General features: G+C 42.5%; 1 protein-coding gene across 1 annotated transcript in view; it reads right to left on the bottom strand.

Moving 5' to 3' along the window:
* Positions 1-20297, bottom strand: part of ADAM12 (ADAM metallopeptidase domain 12) — a 359777-nt gene that overhangs the window by 89729 nt on the left and 249751 nt on the right. The window contains exon 11 of the mRNA XM_084841456.1: positions 13028-13176. Coding sequence (XP_084697582.1) covers positions 13028-13176 — 149 coding nt within the window. The remainder of the gene's footprint in view (positions 1-13027; positions 13177-20297) is intronic.

Below are 20297 nucleotides of genomic sequence, written 5' to 3'. Positions count from 1 at the left end.
TGCTCCGCAGCCAGGCCGCAGAGCTGCTAGCCGGGCCAACCCGCAGCGGGGCCTCCAGCTGCTGCCGGCCTGCTGCAGACGCAAATGGAGTCCTGTGTAGGGGATGCCATTTGCGTCCCTACGCCGGCCCGTGATAGGCTACGTAAATATTTATGTAGCCTATCACGGCTAAAGCAGGGACGCAAATGGCGTCCCCTACGCTATTTGCGTTCCCGCTTTAGCTGTGATAGGCTATGTAAATATTTACGTAGCCTATCACGGATAAAGCAGGAACACAAATGGCATAGGGGACGCCATTTGCGTCCCCGCTTTAGCCGTGATAGGCTACGTAAATATATATGTAGCCTATCACGGGCCGGCATTGGGACGCAAATGGTGGCCGCTACCACAGCCGCCATTTTGTGGCTGCAGCACCGCGGCAGTGGCTGGAGGCGCTGCTGCTGCTGCCAGCGGAGCCGGAGTCACAGGCAGGTAGGCTCCATTTCACGGGGCTTTCGCAGGGTGGTGTGGCGGGGGGCTCCATTCCGCCACGGATTCCGGGGGCCCGAATTCACTGGAATGGATCCTGGGATCCATGGCGGAATTCTCTAACATTCCTAGCCTAGTCACATACTGAATTTCCATTGAAGATGGATTTTATGGAATTTGTAAAGACTCTTGAAAAGCTCAGGTTAAGAATAACTGCAAGTGGTTTGGTACTTGACAGGTTATTTTAACATTCTGTTCCCATTATAGTATTTGAGATGGCACATTCGCATGTGTGTATACATCCGCTGGATCTGTGCAAAGAGGACTCTTGACAATGTGGAAGCTGGAGGTGGACCAACAGGCTGATCAGCCCCTGCCACACGTCTGTTTGACCCAAAGGAATACCTGACCAGGGCAGGCATATAACCGATAACATTTGTGACTTGCCGATTATTGCAATCCAGCCACAGTGCATTTTAAGGCCGCCCCTCTGATTTCAAACTGGAGAGTTGAGCACTTGGTGAAACCCTTTCACTAAAACCTATGGGACTTCGTAGTCTGCACATTCAACCCTTTGGACGACTGCTGCTGTGCAGTTGCTTTTGCAAAATGTCAAACCGCCTACGCCTAGAAGAAAAGGAAGGTGAATCTGAGTAAGAGGAAAACATGGCATTCTGGATGTGTTGATGTCAATATCTGGATAAAGTATATTTCCTGAGTAAATGAATATAATTGGCTTAAGCAGTAAGTAATATCTAATAAGAAAGGAAGAAAAAGAAGGGTAGGATGTCTTCATGTCGAGAAATATTTTTATCACAATAAACTGTATTCTAAGTCCTTTAGGCACATGCTGCCCCAACCTCAGAAATCACAGCAAGGTTGTATCCAAGGTGATTTAGGCCCTACGTATGTTTCTCCATATGATTCTTGTGCCCAAGGGATGATTGGGAGGGATCATAGAGAGAGAGGGTGATTACTCACATGTGAATAAGGTATGGCGGGGGGGGGGTGATCCGAGTTATACCTGTTCGTCTACCTCTACATTTTCAAGGGTCCTCTTTGTACAGATCCAGTGTGTATATGGGGCCGTGGTGGCTTAGTGGTTAAGATGCTGAACTGCAGACTGGAAGGTCGGCAGGTCAGCAGTTCGAGACCCGAGCGCTGCGTGACGGAGTGAGCTCCCGTCTTCAGTCCCAGCTTCTGCCAACCTAGCAGTTCGAAAGCAAGAAATTGCAAGTAGATAAATAGGTACCGCCTCAGCGGGAAAGGTAACAGCGTTCCGTGCACCTCGATGTTCAGTCATGCTGGCCACATGACCATGGAAGCGTCTTCAGACAGCGCTGGCTCTTCAGCTTAGAAACGGGGATGAGCACCGCACCCTAGAGTCGGACACGACTGGTTGGGGACACCTTTACCTTTACCTTTTAATGTGTGTATACCCACATGCACATAGGCTTCGGTATGCAGCACAGACTGTCCAACTCCCATGGTACTATGCGTGTATGGGAGTGTGTGTTTAGGTGTACGTATGCAGCCTCTGTGAAAATGAAACCCTTGAACGTTTAGAGGGCATAGGGGGAGTCACTGCATATGAGCCAATCAGTCTCCTCAATATGTTATTTGTACACAAATGCATGCTTGAACAAGGCTTATGTGTTCAGACCAGTCTAGCTCAGTCTCAGACAAAACTTCTGTTCAATGCACATTTATTTCATATTCTCTCTCTCTCTCTGTGTGTGTGTGTGTGTGTGTGTGTGTGTATTCAATATCTGGACCAAACATTTTGAGATAAAGGCAATTAATCATGCTCTGCTGGGAGGCATATATTCTCTCACCAGCCTGTAAACTAATTATCAGTGGTCAAAAGGTTACAGAAGGACTGGTTTCAAATCCATTATTAAAATAAAATGACACAAATGTCATGACCTTCCCCCCAAGGCACATATCCTTTTAACACAGAACTGAGCACACGCAGCACACAGTGATGTGATCACCAGAGATGTTGAGCTATTAAAGCACCATTTCCCAGTTCCTTGTATAAGCCTTTACACACCAAGGCACAGTTGAATGTGCCTTCCTTCAAAGATCATCAAGGGGTAGTCTGAGGGCATGTGGGAGCAAGACATGTAATGCTGCCTTTTAACATCATGCAACCTTAAAGACTAAGAAGAGAAGTCAGGTAGACCTGCTCTTTCACAAATCATAAAAACAAATCTCAAGGGTTGTTTAGCAATCTCTTTTTGCAAGCAGCGCAAATTTCCCCCAAGCGGTGTAAAAATCAGGCCTGTAAACACTAATTGTGGCTGGGTGACCAGCCAGATGGGCGATTAATAAATTTAATAATAAATAAATAAATAAATAAATAAATAAATAAATAAATGTAAGAATCACCTCTAGGGAATTTTTTTACAAAAGTGTATTTTTTCCCCTTTTAGGCCACAAATAACTAGTAATGGTTTCTGCAGGCAGGTGGCTACGAAAAACGTGGGCTAGTGACCTTTCTGGACTTATTTGCATGGCTTTTTAAAATGTTGCCTTACAAAATTACCTAGGAGAAAAGTGTACTTGTTGAACAAGGTAAAAAAGCCAATAACTTTCACAGGGGCTTTAGTATGGAAGTACAAGTGATTTGGCTTCTGATTTAGCATGAAGGATTTTCAGCATCCTAGGGACAGCAACACATTTCTAGATGATGGAAGTGAAAAGAGCTTTCTTTATTGCAAATCAGCAGGACACTGGAACCGCACTGAAGGAAGGATAGAAATTATAATGGACCTGACATCTGGATGTGACTGGTAAACCAGGCTATCATTAGCAGGCACTTGTGTTACCATTAACACCTGTTTTTTTGTTTTTTAAAAAATAGACAGTAAAGGAGAAAAGAAATTCCATGAATATCCAGAAAGAAAATTGCATTTTCTAACAGTGTCTTCAGTTCAGCTGAAGGACAGTTCCAGTATATTATTATTATTATTATTATTGAATTTGAGACCTGCTCACCTAAAAGGATCACACACCAGATAGAATTGCCATGACTGAGATGAAGTAGTTAAGATTTGGTTTCATTCTCTGGGAAGTTTACTTTGATTCTGCACATCCCACCAAACTTCACCCCTCCCACCAAGAAAAACAAGAAGAAAAAAAAAATAAAGGAACACAGGTTGCAGATTCCATTAAGAAAGCCAGCACAGTGTTAAGGGAGAGCAGAAAACAATTTGGACTGGCAATATTTCTAATGAAAACAATACAGTGCTTTTAAAATTCATTGATGTTGACTTAGAGTGATCTTTGTGTAGTTACTGGTGTAATAGAACTGATTCATCACTAGGAAAACTCTCACTGGAAGAGAGAAGAGAGCTACAAAATAGGTAGCACTTTTAGCAGATCTGAAGATTCAGGTACTTTAAAGAATCTGAACACGAGAAATAGGAATATCATAAATGTTCACAATTTTTAAAGTTAATTTCAGCCTTATTTGTGGCCATGCATTTTTATTTGTTATATTCACAAAATGTCAAATCTATTTTACATTTTAAGCTAAATTTGAAGCAGGTTCTTGAAATGATATTGACTTTTAGTGCAGCTTTCCCCCAACCTGGTGCCTTCCAGCTGACTTGGGCTACAATACCCATCACCCCAACCATCACAAGAGCTATGTTGGCTGGGATTATGTCTGTTGTAGTCCAATACATCTGGAGGGCACCAGATTGGGGAATGCTGAGCAAAGAGCATCATGAAAAGGATTCTTGTTCCTTTCTTGTTTGGGATTCTTGTTTTAATTTTTAATTTTTTATCTTGAGGATACATAACTATGTTAATTTGTAAATGGCATCCATTATTAGAACCTTTGATTCTTCAAAACAGGTAGCTTTGTTATGAAGCTTTATATTAACTTAGATGACAATTTAGGACTGGCCAAACATTTTTGGGTTTTTGGTTCCATTCTAGGCTTCAGTTCTATAGATGCTATCATACTGTCTTACAATTCCTTTCTTGTTATTTTTTAGTGGTGCTCTATTGTTCTAACATGTGCCTAAAGTATTCACTGTCATCCCCAGGGGCCACTGAGCAAACACTACAGCTTCAGGCACACTTTAGGTCACATACCCTCCACTTCAGTTTTTCTATCACCTGATTTATATTTCCCATAGTTGCTATTCAGTATTCGATTGCATTTTCTAGGGTTTCAAATCTGGCTTGAATTTGCTTTTCCAGACTTTGCCGTTTGGCACTGAGAACAGCTTTCAAGTTTCTGGTAACCTGTTTAATGAATCTCTGCGCTGCAGAGCAACTTCTGCAGACTTCCCTTCAATGTTCTGTCTCTGTCTGCCTGCCTTTCTTTGTTTCTTCCTCTCTACTGCGGGAAGTCAGTACTTCCCTATAAATTCCTCAAAGCGATCTAGCGAAAACAAGATATTTCAAAGAGGCTATGTTCAATGTTGTGGTTTTCCAAAGGTTATTTTGCAGCTTTTTTGTAGCCCAGAAAAATGTTTCTCTGACCTTGCCCTCTATGTGCCCCTTTCCACTTCCTAGCACTAGTAGCCTACTTTCATCATATCATTCTCTTGGGGACACAAAATTCTTTAAGATCCCACATACAATACTGGGCCCTTTGCCAGTGCCTCAAAGTTACATTTTGTTTTAAAGAGAGACAAACCTATTACTGAAATATCAGCTTACCAAAACTAATTTCTCCTTGTTAAGTATTTTCTGTTATTGCAATTCATTTCTTGAAAAAGTCCTTCTCTTGTGTAGCAATATGTTTTGTCGGAATCTAAATGTCAGGAGCAGCAGAAGGATCACACTATCTACTTTCCTGCTTTAAGCCACAATGATATAGATATAGATATAGATATAGCTATATATCACATCATTGTGTGCGTTGCCAAATGTGCTCAAGCCTTTAAAACATTTTGTGGTAAAAGTGGTACATGTCTTACTGGTTGCTTTTAAGATGTAAACCTACAGGAAGCTCATTAATAGACAGGTCCAACAGAGCTTAATTCTGCACTGATCCCAAACTATTGCTTCTACCAAGTATTCATTTCTAATACAAGTTTTTAATGTTGAAGTCTTCAAAAATTAAGGGCGCAATCCCATGGGGATAGGTGGCTGCCTGTGAACTCGGAGGCGACTGCCTATCCAATGTGGGGCAGGAGAAACATGGAGGGGATCGTCCCCTCTGCACCTCAGCCACCCTGCATTTGCAGCTAGACACCTGATTTCGGCTGTCTAGCCGCTGGAAGGCGGAGCGGGAGAAGCAGCTGCCGGACAACACATTGGCACAGTACACAGTGTTGTACTGGCATTTCTGCCTTTCCCGCCCTGGAACGCCTCATTTTTGCAGCTCCGTGCTCCTCTTCCGAGCACGGAGCACAGGGCCATTCCAAGCTGCCTATGAGGCAGCGTGGGCGGGAGGAACATCGGTTCCTGGAAATCCACATATTCTATGGCTGTCTAGCCGCTGACTAGCGGCCATAGGATTGCTCCCCAAAAGGGAAGAAAGGTGATGGCAATAATTAATGAAAATGTCACACCCTGAGTCCAGCTTGCTTGGCCTTAGGGTGGGCCATTGCAGGCGGGTGGGGAGAGACGATAAGCTCGGCCACAATTGGCAGCCTGTGGTGGTGCCACCAGAGGTGGGAGGGGGCGGAGAGCTGTCTTAAGCTCTCCGCGCCACTCCCCAAAGCCTCTCTGACTCGTGGCTCCCCCCACCCTCCCTTTTGCAGTGTGGGATTGGTTTGGTTGTCCTTTTGGGGGCCAAGTAGGAATTTTTGGCTCACAGTCTTATTGGCCTTGGCTGTGCATCTTTTTGCCTACTTCACACTGTAAATGGGGTTGGTACGTCCTTAGGCAAATCTGTGCTTTTAGGTCTAATTTACGGTACATTTTGGTGCTGTTAGGATGGGCATTGGGGATGAGAATAGGGACAGTGAGCATTCAGAGGCATGGTTATTGTGACAGGTGATGCCTGAGGCCTCCCGCTCTGGGTTTTGCGGCCCATTGGGGGGGATAAGGGTTACCTGGGAGGCCAACTCACGTCACCTATCTGGTGTTGTGCGGCATGGGTGGGGGTGACAGGGGAAGGGCCTACCTCCCCCCAAAGGGGTAGCCCTATGGGGTGGTGAGATGACACGCCACCACACAGGCTTTGAATGTTTTCGCCCATTTCAGGGACAGTGAGGCGCTGCCCCAGTTTAGCTGCCCATCCTGTTTTCCCCTTTGCAGATTTTATCAATAAATGTGGCCCAGTTTGAACCCAAGAACCCATGCCAGTCTCTTTATTTCCCCATCTCCACTCACAACAACATTTTAAGAAATAAAATATCCCCTTGAACATTTCCCTTCATTAGAGTGATTTCAAAGTTAAGGTGACTGGAGTAATTTTAATCCAAGCTGGTTTCCCCCCATCATCTTATTCAAAAAAGAAATATCTAATGGGCACAGAGTGATAAACATGTAATGTTCATACTCCCTTCTTCAAACATGACCTTAGCCGTTGCTCCAACCCCCAGAAGATCTATGGTTTAAGAGATCTAGGAGGTGGATGGATAGGAATAGAAAAGCAATGAAAAAGTGTAAAACTGAGATAAACACACTCATGAATTAAGACAATTCTACATTTTACTGGAGTGGCCTGTCACAAAATAAACATGTCCACAGTGAAAAGGGAAGCAGAATATGGCCTGGTATTGATCCAGGATACACAGACATCTCGTCTTCAATCCCAGAAGGGAGTAAGGAAGAGGAAACACTTCATATTATAGAAAGCTAATACTCTATCAACCCAAAGTAGAACACATGGGAAAGAATAGCAGTTCATTCAACCGTCCTTTCTCTCAGGACGGTTCCAGATGGTGTCACTTGGGGATAGTTATTCCTTGAAAAGAGAACTATTATGTGGAGTCCCTCAGGGCTCCATTCTATCCCTGATGCTGTTCAATATCTACATGAAACCGCTGGGAGAGATCATCAGGAAGGTTGGGGCTGACTGTGAGCAGTGTGCTGATGAAACCCAAATCTATTTCTCCTTAACATCCTTATCCAAGGAAGATATGACTCTTCTGAATGACTGCCTGAAGTCAGTAATGGGCTGGATGAGGGAGAACAAGCTGAAGTTGAATCCAGGCAAGACTCATCGCGAAGGGTCCTAATTCGGGTATTGAGGTATGTCAACCAGTTCAGGATGGGGTTGCACTCCCCTGAAGGAGCAAGTTCGTAGCTTGGGGGTGCTTCTTGACCCAACCCTGCTCCTGGAACCCCAGGAGGGGTGCCTGTTATCCATTTTGGCTGATAACGCCAGCTACGCCTATTCTTGGAACACGTGGACCTGGTAATGGTGGTGCATGCGCTGGTAACCTCTAGGCTTGATTTCTCTAATGTGCTGTACTTGGGGCTGCCTATATATTTAGTTCAGGAACTTCAAGTGGTACAAAATATGGCAGCCAGGCTGGTCTCTGGGACATCCCGTGGAAACCATATTACAACGGTTTTAAAATCTTTACACTGGCTGCCAATTTGTTTCCAAGCAAAATATAAAGTGCTGGTTCTTACCTTTAAAGCCTTATGTGGCTCGGTCCAAGGGACCTTAGGGAGCACCTTCTCCTCTACGTCTCTGTCCACCACTTGAGGCCCTCTGAGGGCTATCTGCTGCAGCTGCCTAATGTGAGATGGGCAGCCACACACAAGATGACCTTTTCCTTTGCTGGCCCTCAACTGCGGAATGACCTGCTGGTTGAAATGCACCTGCTGACCTCTTTGAAGGCTGGCATGAAAGACTCTTATTATTCTGGCAGGCCTTCCCTTTTTAGAACTCTGGTTCCTTTGCTGACTTTTGTATACTGTTTTTTAAGCTGTGTTGTTTTAAGCTGTGTTGTTTTATTGTTGGTTTTTTAAATAAAATGTTTTTAGTTCAAAGTTGTTTTTAGATATATGTTGTTTGTATATATTGTCCGTATGCTTTTATGTAAATGGTTTTAAAACTTTGTATACTGTATTTTAATGTTTTAGCTTTTGTAAACCACCCAGAGAGCTTCGGCTATAGGGCGGTATATAAATGATGATGATGATGATAATGTTAAAACTATTCCATTTGATCAGGTTGACAAGCAATCCTTGTGCTAAGATGGAGAAAAGTAATTAGAAAACCCATTGGAACAGGATTGGGGAGTCAGTAGTATTTCTGGATCTAATGAGTTTTGAATTACACTAGCTTTTTTCATCTGGAGGAAAGGATATATTTCTGAGGCTCTCTCAACTTGCACAATGTCATAATTCCCAGTGGTTATTTCTGAAGATTCATTATTTTGGACAATGTGTTTGAAAGTTCAGATATATCTACTGCATATATACAATTATTAGTTGGGGTGGGTGAACAAACCACCAATACACAACACATATGTTTTATATAATATCCTAAGAGGAAGACAAAGAGAAAAAGTATTCCCAGGAAAAGAAATTCCCAGAGATAAGAGGGAAATGTGTACATACAAATATACCGAACCCAGTGCAAGCAACAAAACACACTGTAAATGTTAAATGTGCAACCTACTACACAACTCTGACATACAGAAAAATAGCAGTATTAAAACAGTACTATAAAGGTAAAGGTGTCCCCAACCAGTCATGTCCGACTCTAGGGTGCGGTGCTCATCTCCATTTCTAAGCCGAAGAGCCAGCGCTGTCTGAAGTCGCTTCCGTGGTCATGTGGCCGGCATGACTGAATACCGAGGTGCACGGAACTCTGTTACCTTTCCCGCCGAGGCGGTACCTATTTATCTACTTGCAATTTCTTGCTTTCGAACTGCTAGGTTGGCAGAAGCTGGGACTGAAGACGGGAGCTCACTCCGTCACGCGGCACTCGGGTCTCGAACTGCTGACCTGCCGACCTTCCAGTCTGCAGTTCAGCGTCTTAACCACTAAGCCACCGCAGCCTTAAAACAGTACTATAATGACAATCATTCCAAAAATCATGAATCAAATACTTTATGACTCCGTGTATACAGATAAATCAAGTATGTGTGAAGTACATTAATTATCACCACACTGAAGAAAGCCCAGACTTGTGTGTGTGTGTGTGTGTATATGTATATGTATATATATATATATATATATATATATATATACACACACACACACACACATATATATATACACACACACACATACATACACACATACATACATACATACACACATACATACATACATACATACACATACATACACACAGTACTGTGCAAAAGTCTTAGGCCACCACCAGCTTTGTTGTTTTAGCAAAGTTTTAATGACCATCCATAATTATTTTTCAGTCTCTGTATTAAGATACAAACAGAAAATACAGGAAATATGTACAGGCAAAAGTCAGTATTTAGTGTGACCTCCCTTGGCTCTAAGCACATCTTGAACTCCTTTGGGGAGACTGTCCTGAAGTTTTCTGAAGTAATCTTCTGGTATATTATACCAGGCTTCTTTCAGCACTTCCCAGAGTTCTTCTTTAGATGTAGGTTGTCTTTTATTTCTTTCTCTGTCCAGGTGATCCCATACTGCCTCTATAATATTCAGGTCTGGACTCTGTGGCGGCCAGTCCATGACTATCCGTGTTTTATCAGCTGTTTTCCTCTCTAAATATGATTTCACTGCATTAGCAGTGTGCTTGGGATTGTTATCATGATCATGCTGAAAAATGAAACCATTCCCAATCAGGCGTTTTCCAGAAGGAACGGTGTGATGAATTAAAACCTTTCTGTACTTTTCAGCATTCATGATCCCATCAATACAGGCAAGATCACCAACACCACTGGCAGAAATGCAGCCCCAAACCAGGACAGACCCTCCACCATGTTTCACTGAAGGCTGCAAGCACTCAATCGTCCATCTCTCTCCAACTCTTCTTCTCACATATTGTCGACGATTGGACCCCAAAATTTCAAACTTGGATTCATCACTCCATAATACTCTTTTCCACTGATCCTCATTCCAATCTTTGTGAACTTTATCATATCTTAGCCTTTTCACCCTGTTCCCTTTCCACAGAAGTGGTTTCCTGGCTGCTACCCTTCCACAAAGACCATTCCTGGCCAGGCGCCTGCTGTTACTCTAGTGTAAGGGGAGGTCACACTAAATACTTGCCACTTTAGCCTATGGAAGCTGTTTTTTCTGATTTTTTTTTCTATTGTTGAATACTGCATACAAATTTCCTATATTTTCTGGTTGTATTCTAATGAAGAGACTGAGAAATCATTATATATGGTCATTATACCATTGCTAAAACAACAAATCTAATGGTGGCCTAAGACTTTTGCACAGTACTGTATATGTATATGTATATGTATATGTAGGCTCCGAGTTGCCATTATGTGAATGGTAGCTGGCAAGAAATACTTGTTTGCTTATGCAGGAAGAACTTGCAAAACTAAAAGTACATCTATTGGCTCCAAATCTAATAACAGCTGTTGGCTCAGTGATACCTAACAATGAATATTTCAAGTGCTCCACAACAGGCTGGTCTCAAACAAAGTCTTAATCATGAGCAAACACAACATTGTACTTAATGAAAAGCAAGTTTCTCAGTGTCTGCATTCTCCTAAACAATCGTTTTCACCACTATGCCAGGCACAACATGAGTCTGTTGTGCACCTCCTCTACTGCCCATTTTAATGTATTATTATCCCTCAACTCTTCACATGAAAAACCAAGCTAAGAATAGCCAGGAGATAACCACATTCAAAAATACTGTGGGAATCCCACGCACAAAATTCAGCACCAGTATGATGTTATAGGATCCTGTACTTCCAGGTCTTTTGTGACTTGTGTGAGATACTGGCCATGTCTGGACAATAATAATAGTTTATCATTATGAGAAAAAAAAACCTAAATGTGGACTTGCACGCTCTTCCCTCAATGCAGTCAGGAAGAAATGGTTTGGAAACTTCCACTTCCACTTAAGACTAACCAGAGTTTAGTGTTAGGTCTGAAACCAGACAAATTATGATTCATCTTAACTATGTTTAGTTGAAACAAGCCAACTCCAAACCACAGATTTTGAAGCTTGCTTGTATTAACCACAGTTTAGAATTCAGATGTAATGCTAAAGTGTGGTTAATTGAAACTAGAAGGAAAATCTTCTCATCTCCTCCACATGGGTGCACCAGAGGAGGAGAGGAGAGGGCTGTATGCATGAGCTCAAGGCTTGTGCATGTAGTAGGGTGGCCAGGTGTCCTACTTTACAGAGGACAGTCCTCTATTTTGGAGAGCTGGCAGATCATAGTCCTCTATTCGAAGGTGTACTGTATTAAAGATGTGTCCAGTCCAAGTCTGGTTTAATTAAAGTCAAAGAACCACAAGGAGGGAGAGCAGAAGCCTTGAAGTTGCCCATCATTTGTTAGCACCTGGACAGTAGACTGAGCAGGCACACAGGTCACCTAGATCAGTCGTAGTGAAATGTCTTGTTTTTCTATTTAAATTATACTTATTATTCCCACATTTGCACCGATACACATAAATTTGGAAATGCAAACATTATGCAAATTAGTATCCCATTTTGCCCTTTTTCTGATAATGCATTTTCAAATTTTTTAGTGATGTTTAAGTGGTCACCCTAACATGTAATCATAAACCATTGTCTGAACCCAGCCACACTGCTGAAAAATTCAGATCTTTTATCTCTAACAGCATAGTGGCATTTATTTTTTACAAATGGCATTCCCATCTTTCATTTCTTATTAGTGTCCAGTAAAATAAATAATGGGCTATAGCTTGATAACTGTGTTTTCCTAGGCAAATGTAGCTCCTGGGAAAACACAGTCTTTGTCTTACAGCTTAAGTCACTTCACTAAAATTCTGGCAGTGAACAAACAGAGAAAGAGAGAGAGAGAGAGCATGAAGAAAGACTTCCTCAAACTTTAAATACTAAAGTAAAACAAAAATGGAGGAAAAATTCCTTTCATGACTAACATGCCACAGCAGCTCTTGATAACGTGAGGTAGCATGCACTTCTACCTAGCAAGTCATATACCAAATTGATGTCACTTGTCATAACTCTATCAACTATGAGGCTGGGACTGAAGTATGCACAGGACAGCAGCTGGCGTATTGGACTAAAGCAGTTGAGTATTGGACTGAAATGAAAGAAAGCCAATCAGACATCACAGAAACAGAGAACGTCTCCAGCTTGTATGGAAAGCCCTTACTATAAAGCAGCCCTGCAACTGGACACATAAAACCTCACCTTCTCCCCTACTTGCTAGGGCTTCTTAGGGCCTTATTTTTCTCTTTTCCACACTAGCAACATATAAAGACAACAATACAGCTTAACAGCTTTGCACATTTTCCTGTAGTAACAAGGGGGGAAATTACAGCTACCCTCAAGCCATTAAGACCCCCCCCCCCCCACCATTTAAATTTAGAGTGTTTTTATTGTTGCAGATTATGGAGGAGTTTCTGCGATAAAGGCTAATGGGCATAAACAGAATGTAAAACTCTGCTTAAATGCTTCCTGAAGTAAAAACAAAGCTACAGCTACAGCAAAATCTCTTTTTCAGACAAAGAATGGACTTACCCAGTTGAAGGATTCATGATGCAGCCCCCTTTGTCAGTAGATGCTTTGCAGGTGCAACCCCTTTCCAGTGTATCATGGTTCATCCCAAAATTATGGCCCAGTTCATGAGCCAGAGTTACTGCTGCTCCCAAAGGGCTGTCTGAATGATCCTCAAAAGAAAACACACACGTGGATGGACAGAGTAAATCCCATTGTTAAAAATGACCAAAAAAGATGACAGTCTAGCGTAATGATACATGTCCAAACTCATTACAGTGTAATTGTTATGGATCTGGCACATGGCAAGAGTAGTTCAATACTTACCACTGTAACTTTTAACTGTATTTAAAAAATCAACATCTCTTCCTATTTGTCTGATTCATACATGCCTTATTTTAGGCAAAGATTCATACCTGCCAACAGCCTTGGGGTGCTGCCTGAAATGCAGTCACGTGGAGACCATTTCACAAGGAAAGCTGCTTATATGTAAGTGGCTCCCAGTGCAGTTTCATAAATGTCAGGTATGGAAACACAAACGATGAATAAAGAGGGGTTGCATTAGCGTTGCTGAAAGTCACATTACTCAAACAGCTTGCCACATGGATCTTTCTCCACCCATTGAGCTGCTAGTGTGTATGAACTGGGCCACAGAATCACAGGCCTAGATTCATAGATTCATAGAATAGTAGGGTTGGAAGGGGCCTACAAGGCCATTGAGTCCAACCCCCTGCTCAATGCAGGAATCCAAGTCAGAGCATCCCTGACAAATGGCTGTCCAGCCTCATCTTGAAGGCCTCCAGTGTGGGAGAGCCCACCACCTCCCCAGGTAATTGGTTCCATTGTCGTATTGCTCTTACAGTCAGGAAGTTTTTCCTGATGTTCAGCCGGAATCTGGCTTCCTGTAACTTGAGCCCATTATTCTGTGTCCTGCACTCTGGGATGATCAAGAAGAGATCCTGGCCTTCCTCTCTGTGACAACCTTTCAAGTACTTGAAGAGTGCTATCATATCTCCCCTCAGTCTTCTCTTCTCAAGGCTAAACATGCCCAGTTCTTTCAGTCTCTCTTCATAGGGCTTTGTTATAGGCCTGGAAGGTTCCACATGGTGACTTGTCAGGTTTAGCTGTTTGCTACCCCCACCCCCAGCAATCCTACATAACACATCTTTGCAATGTAGATGGTATATGTTCTTATCTATGAGCTAGTTCAAACATGCATTTCCATCACTGCAATATCAAGTGATGGCTGGAATGCAGGAATGGGCCATCCAAGACAACGCTCTCAGATCACCTCAATGCAACATTGTTCAAGGGAGTCATTTCACATATTCCAGTATCATTCAACTGTAGAGAAATCATGTGATTAAAGTGCATGTGTGAACCAGCCTTAAGTCATTAATCAAAAGGCAGATTCTACAAAAAGGGTGGTAGAAAGCATGTGTGCACCTTGATACCAGTGCAGTAGCAGAAGTGACATGGCAATTCACTGGGCAAGCCCTGGGAGACCTATGTCGTCAATAGGAGGAATGATGGCAAAAAGTTCTCTTTTTTTGCTGCACAAATATATTCCTGCAAAAAATGTATTTCACTGATTGACAACTCAGCTCAAACATTTTAACAGTAACCTTTCTATGACATCCATCCATTACTTTTGCAAAACTGGCCTCCTTATAAAAGTCTTTCAAAAAAGGAAAATGCATAAGACATGTAATATAAATGCGTGATCTCCTGTTTATCAGTCAGTAAATGGAATTACTATGTATGTCTGCCTTTTCTAAAAGCAGATATGAATTTATTCATCTAAAATATATCTTCTTCATAACCTCTCAGGCACTCTGATGGGTAGAGAGAATCAAAACTTAGGGCAGTTTAAAACCTTAAGTAAAAAAAAAATGAAACCCCTAATACATTATTGGCTTGGATTCCATAATTTTCTATTAAAGGAGGTTCAGCTGATATTATGAATAATTAAACTGTCAAGTGAAAGACAAATGGAAAGGAAACTCCAATCAATTCATAAAATGCATCATTCTTTAGTAATCTGAATACATTTTAACAAGAGCTGCATGATATTTAGTAATTTTGAATAGATTGGATTGTGCTGATTTTTCACTTGAGGTTTTTCGGAGGGTTGCCAAGTGACTTTTTTAGTGTTTTCGTGGCTGTTCACAGCCACTCTGTACCCAGTTTGTTGCTTTTTAAAATATCACTTTAGTTTCTTCTCTTTCTTCCATGATCCCAGCCAATGATGGATTATATAGGGAGTAAGATAATGATCCCCTTCATGGATCACTGCCTTGTTGTGGCGAAGGGGCTTGCGTAACTCAGTGAAGCCATAAGCTATGCCATGCAGGGCCACCCAAGACAGACAGGTCATGGTGGAGAGTTCTGATAAAATGTGGTCCACTAGAGAAGGAAATGGCAACCCACTCCAGTATTCCTGCCAAGAAAACCCCATGGAACGTATCACAAGGCTCAAAGATATGATGCCGGAAGATGAGCCTCACAGGTCGGAAGGTGTCCAATATATTACTAGGGAAGAGCAGAGGGAATTTCCAAGTAGCGCCAGAAAGAGTGAAGCGGCTGGGCCAAAGCCGAAAGGACACTCAGCTGTGGATGTGCCTGGTGGTGAAAAGAAAATCCGATGCTGTAAAGAACTATATTGTTTAGGAACCTGGAATGTAAGCTCAATGAATCAAGGTAAGCTGGAGGTGGTCAAACATGAGATGGCAAGATTGAACATTGACATCTTGGGAATCAGCGAACTAAAATGGACAAGCATGGGCGAATTTAATTCAGGTGACCATTATATCTACTACTGTGGGCAAGAATCCCTTGGAAGAAATGGAGTAGCACTCATAGTCAACAAAAGGGTGGGAAAAGCAGTCCTGGGGTACAATCTCAAAAATGATAGAATGATCTCAGTACGAATCCAAGGCAAACCATTCAGCATCACAGTAATTGAAGTCTATGCCCCAAACACTGAGGCCAAAGAAGCTGAGGTTGATCGGTTCTATGAAGACCTACCACACCTTCTAGAACTAACACCAAAAAAAGATGTCCTTTTTTATCATAGGAGATTGGAATGCCAAAGTAGGAAGTCAAGAAATCACCAGGCTAACAGGCAAGCATGGCCTTGGTGTACAAAATGAAACAGGACAAAGGCTAATAGAGTTTTGCCAAGAGAACAGCTGATCATAGCAAACACTCTTTTCCAACAGCACAAGAGACGACTCTACACATGGACATCACCAGATGGTCAATATCGAAATCAGATTGATTATGTACTTCACAGCCAAAGATGGAGAAGCTCTATGCAGTCAGTAAAAACAAGACCTGGAGCTGACTGTGGCTCAGATCATGAGCTGCTTCTTGCAAAATTTCGGCTTAAATTGGAGAATGTAGGGAAAACCACTAAACCATTCAGGTATGACCTAAATCATATCCCTTATGAATATACAGTGGAGGTGATGAATGGATTTAAGGGATGAGACCTGATAGATTGAGTGCCTGAGGAACTTGGATGGAGGTCCGTTCCATTGTTCAGGAGGCAGCAACTCAATCCATCCCAAAGAAAAAGAAATGCAAGAAAGCAAAGTGGCTGTCTGATGAGGCTTTACAAGTAGCTGAGGAAGGAAGGGAAGCGACAAGCAAGGGGGAAAGGGGAAGATATATCCAACTGAATGCAGAGTTCCAGAGAACAGCAAGGAGAGACAAGAAGGCCTTCTTAAATGAACAATGCAAAGAAATCAAGGAAAACAATAGAATGGGAAAGACTAGAGATCTTCTCAAGAAAATTGGAGATCTCAAGGGAACTATCATGCCTATCTTGTGCAAAGATAGGCATGATAAAGGACAAAGAAGGCAGGGTCCTAACAGAAGCAGATGAGATTAAGAAGAGGTGGAAAGACTACACAGAAGAACTATACAGGAAAGATCTTAATGTCCCGGATAGCCATGATAGTATGGTCACTGATCAGATTTGGCTAAGTAGCATTATATACTTATCACTGAGAGCAAATAATGCACCATCATCCTCATGTGAAGGAGAGGATATTGCTGAGGCAACTGGTTGATGCTTCTGGTTTTCTTATGCTGCACTTTGGGGGAGGTTTCATGGAACCTTGCTTGTGTAGTCTTGGCAATATGAGAATCCATTCCCTTCTCCCCCAACCTCACATCATGGGCAAAAACCATGTTGTGAGCTAATCCAAGGGTCACCAAAAGGGAGCTCCTTTCCCCCCCAAGAGTGAAATATTTAATGAACTCCCCTGACACCCACCCATTCAGCAGCTGATTTTTTTTTAACTGTGTTTGGATTTTCTGGAACTTCCAACACTGAATATAAAATCTGCATTGCCAGGATTTTGTATTTCTGTGATTCTTAAAACAACAACATTGAATAAAATTGAAAAGCAGTGTTTTTGCAAAAACAGACAATAGCAGAGGGAACGAAAATGGTGAAGTGATAATTAACCACTTTAATTAATTTAATTTAATTTAATCTATACAATATTGTGTTGTGAATCATAATATTAGGCAGAGCAATCTTTATGGGGCAGGGAGAATCCATGACTGAGGAACCACCACATCCAAAATCCTGACCGGGTTTGCATGATCGGCAGCCAGCAGCATGGTTTAAAGAAGCCATGCTGGCTTGTGGCACATGCCAACCACCACTATGAATATTCAAGCTGCGATAGGCAGTCACTGCAACTTATTGTGCCATGCGAGCCTGGGCAGGAGTCATGGGCTATTCTTGGGTTCTGGGGTTGCTTGTTAACCATGGTAACAAGCTACCCTCCCTGGTTTCACACAAAACAATAAGCTGCACCACCTGCCCACCACAGTATGAATATTCACAATGGCAGGTGACATGTACAGCAAGCCACTGTGGCTTATTTAATGGCATGCTGCCAGCTGTCGATCGTGCGAACCAGCCTTTTGCTCGGCTCATGCTAGCCAGGGCAGAAGGTGTGTATGAGAGTGGCTTAAGGAAAAATAAGTGTACCAGCACCTGGGCCGGCATATATTCCCTCCCTTGGTGGTGTGGGTATGTGTCAGGGAAACAGGCCTTGGCTTCCCTATCCCTGATCCACCCCCACCCTAGCCCTTCTCCTCCTACTGCTGTTGGAGGGTGGTGGAGGGGTTAGGGTGGAGGTTTCCACTGCCCTAATGAGGAGTCCTCTGGGAGCAGACCTCCAGAATGGGATGCTCTCCTAGGGACCATAGGATTGCACACTTAATGTCTAAAGTAATTCATCTCTCTCATTACCAGTTTTGAACTACTAACATATTAAATAAATAACCGTAGATACAATTATTCCTGAATCCACAGATACAAGGTGTTTTTTTTTTGTTTTAAGTGTCATGAGAAAACAATGTAATAATGTACATTGACTTTGGCAACAGTGTCAAAATAAATAAAAGTAAGGATACTCCCATAGCTGGATTGGGGCAATGAATAATTTGGCTTTAAATAAGCCAGTATTATTGTCATGTGAAGAGATAGACCTATTTTGGGGTTCATTTTGAATGCAGATTTATTAGGTATCTCAAGTGGATTTTTCAAGAGAGGAGATGCAGTGTCACAGCAAAAGAGATTGCCTGAAGACATTCTAAACAAACAATTGAAAGCTTTCATATTGATGAGAAAATTATGTGATGCTAGAAAAATGCTCAGATTTCTGAGTTTCTGATACATTCTTCCTTTGGTTTTTAAGCTCTTTCCATTAGTCAAATGTGTTAACAAGATGTTTCACAATCACCAAACAGGAAATCATCGATGACTCCAAGCGCTGAAGACCATTGAGCAAAAGACTAGAATAGTTTGAATGAAACATTGTTTTTTGAAATTGCCATTCAGTGAGTGTTTTGACAATAACATTGGATAGTTTAATAGTGGTGCAGACTTTGGTTTTGCAGTCTGTCTGCCCTCAGTTGGACTGACTGCTTCACATGGCATTTTTCCTAAATGGAGATTTTTGTGTAAACCCCCCCCCCCAACCCTCACATATAGAACCAGTTATGAAGCCCTCCATATTCAGCTGGTCATACACTTGAATTGGTGTTTTGTAAGGTGATTGTGTTTAGGGAAGCCATTATCCCTTGTCCTGTTCAGAGTTGGAAGCATAGGACTTTACAGGTGGGGCAGAGGTATAGGACCTCTTAGGATGGTCTGGCTTCAGAGTTTGCTACATCAAATAGGCTTCCAATCAGCCCTTAAGGATTTTTCAGCTGATTTGGCAAGCCTTCCTCTTGAATTGGTCAGTTTCTGGAATAGGGAGCCAGGGTAGTTGACCTGACTGCCTGAAGATGACCTCTCTTACCGATTAGAATTCAGGTGGCTGCTTAGCACTCAGGGGTGCTACTGAAAATGAAGTGGAGAGGATGATCCCTAAAATACCCCAAAGAGATGATGATTAATGATGGTGTTCGCAGCAAAGTGTTATTTTTCCATCAATGTTACATCTGCACAGTTTTGTCCAGTGGGGCTTTTCCAGGCTGTTAAAACATATGTACACCTATCTCTTGGTGATCCAATGAAATCTTGGTAACCTGCTGTGACTGGTCTGCAAAGCATTTTTGTTCTGACCCGGATGCACATTTATTACACATTTGTACAATCCCATTTATACAATCTCCTTATCCTCTGAGGTCTGGGGAGCAAGACTGTTTGACTCTTGCTGATAATAGCTGACCATGAGAGGTTGGATGGGCCACTACACATGGTGCTAATGGCATGTTTTGGGGAGAAGCATGTTTCCTTGTCTGGGGTGGCTCAGGTGAGGAACCCCTGGAGGGCTACATTGGGACTCCTGGAGGGCCGGGTTTGGCCCCCAGGCCTAAGGTTCTGCACAGCTGCTTTAGAGCCTATTCTGTGGTGGTAATACCAGCTACTTTTCCGCCACCATTGCATGCACACAATGCCATCCTGTGGAGCTTTTCTGAGTGGTTTGGGCCCTTCTCCAGCTCTGCCTGAAAGGCAATTTTAAGGAACCCTCAGATATCCACTGTGACCTATTTGCCAAGCCCTCTGAACATAATATTGCTCATATCCATCATGACTGCCTCACCTGGATGCCACTAGTTCTGCAGTTCAGACACTGAATGTGTCTGGAACATAATTGGTCTTCTTTATGGGATGAATTTCAGTTACTGAGACCCAAGAAGGAGTGCTTGGAGGAGTGCATGCCATCACCTATGTCCTTGATCCTTGCCACTCTCCTCTTTTAACACCAAGCAGAAGAGAGTGACCAGCTGGATCCAGGAGGTGATTAATGTCTCCTTGCAA

The sequence above is a fragment of the Heloderma suspectum genome, chromosome 3, assembly GCF_057233095.1.
Source record: "Heloderma suspectum isolate Gila_16-S chromosome 3, 16-S_ref, whole genome shotgun sequence".
NCBI classification, from domain to species: domain Eukaryota; kingdom Metazoa; phylum Chordata; class Lepidosauria; order Squamata; family Helodermatidae; genus Heloderma; species Heloderma suspectum.
This window is presented reverse-complemented; position numbering and strand designations above follow the sequence as displayed.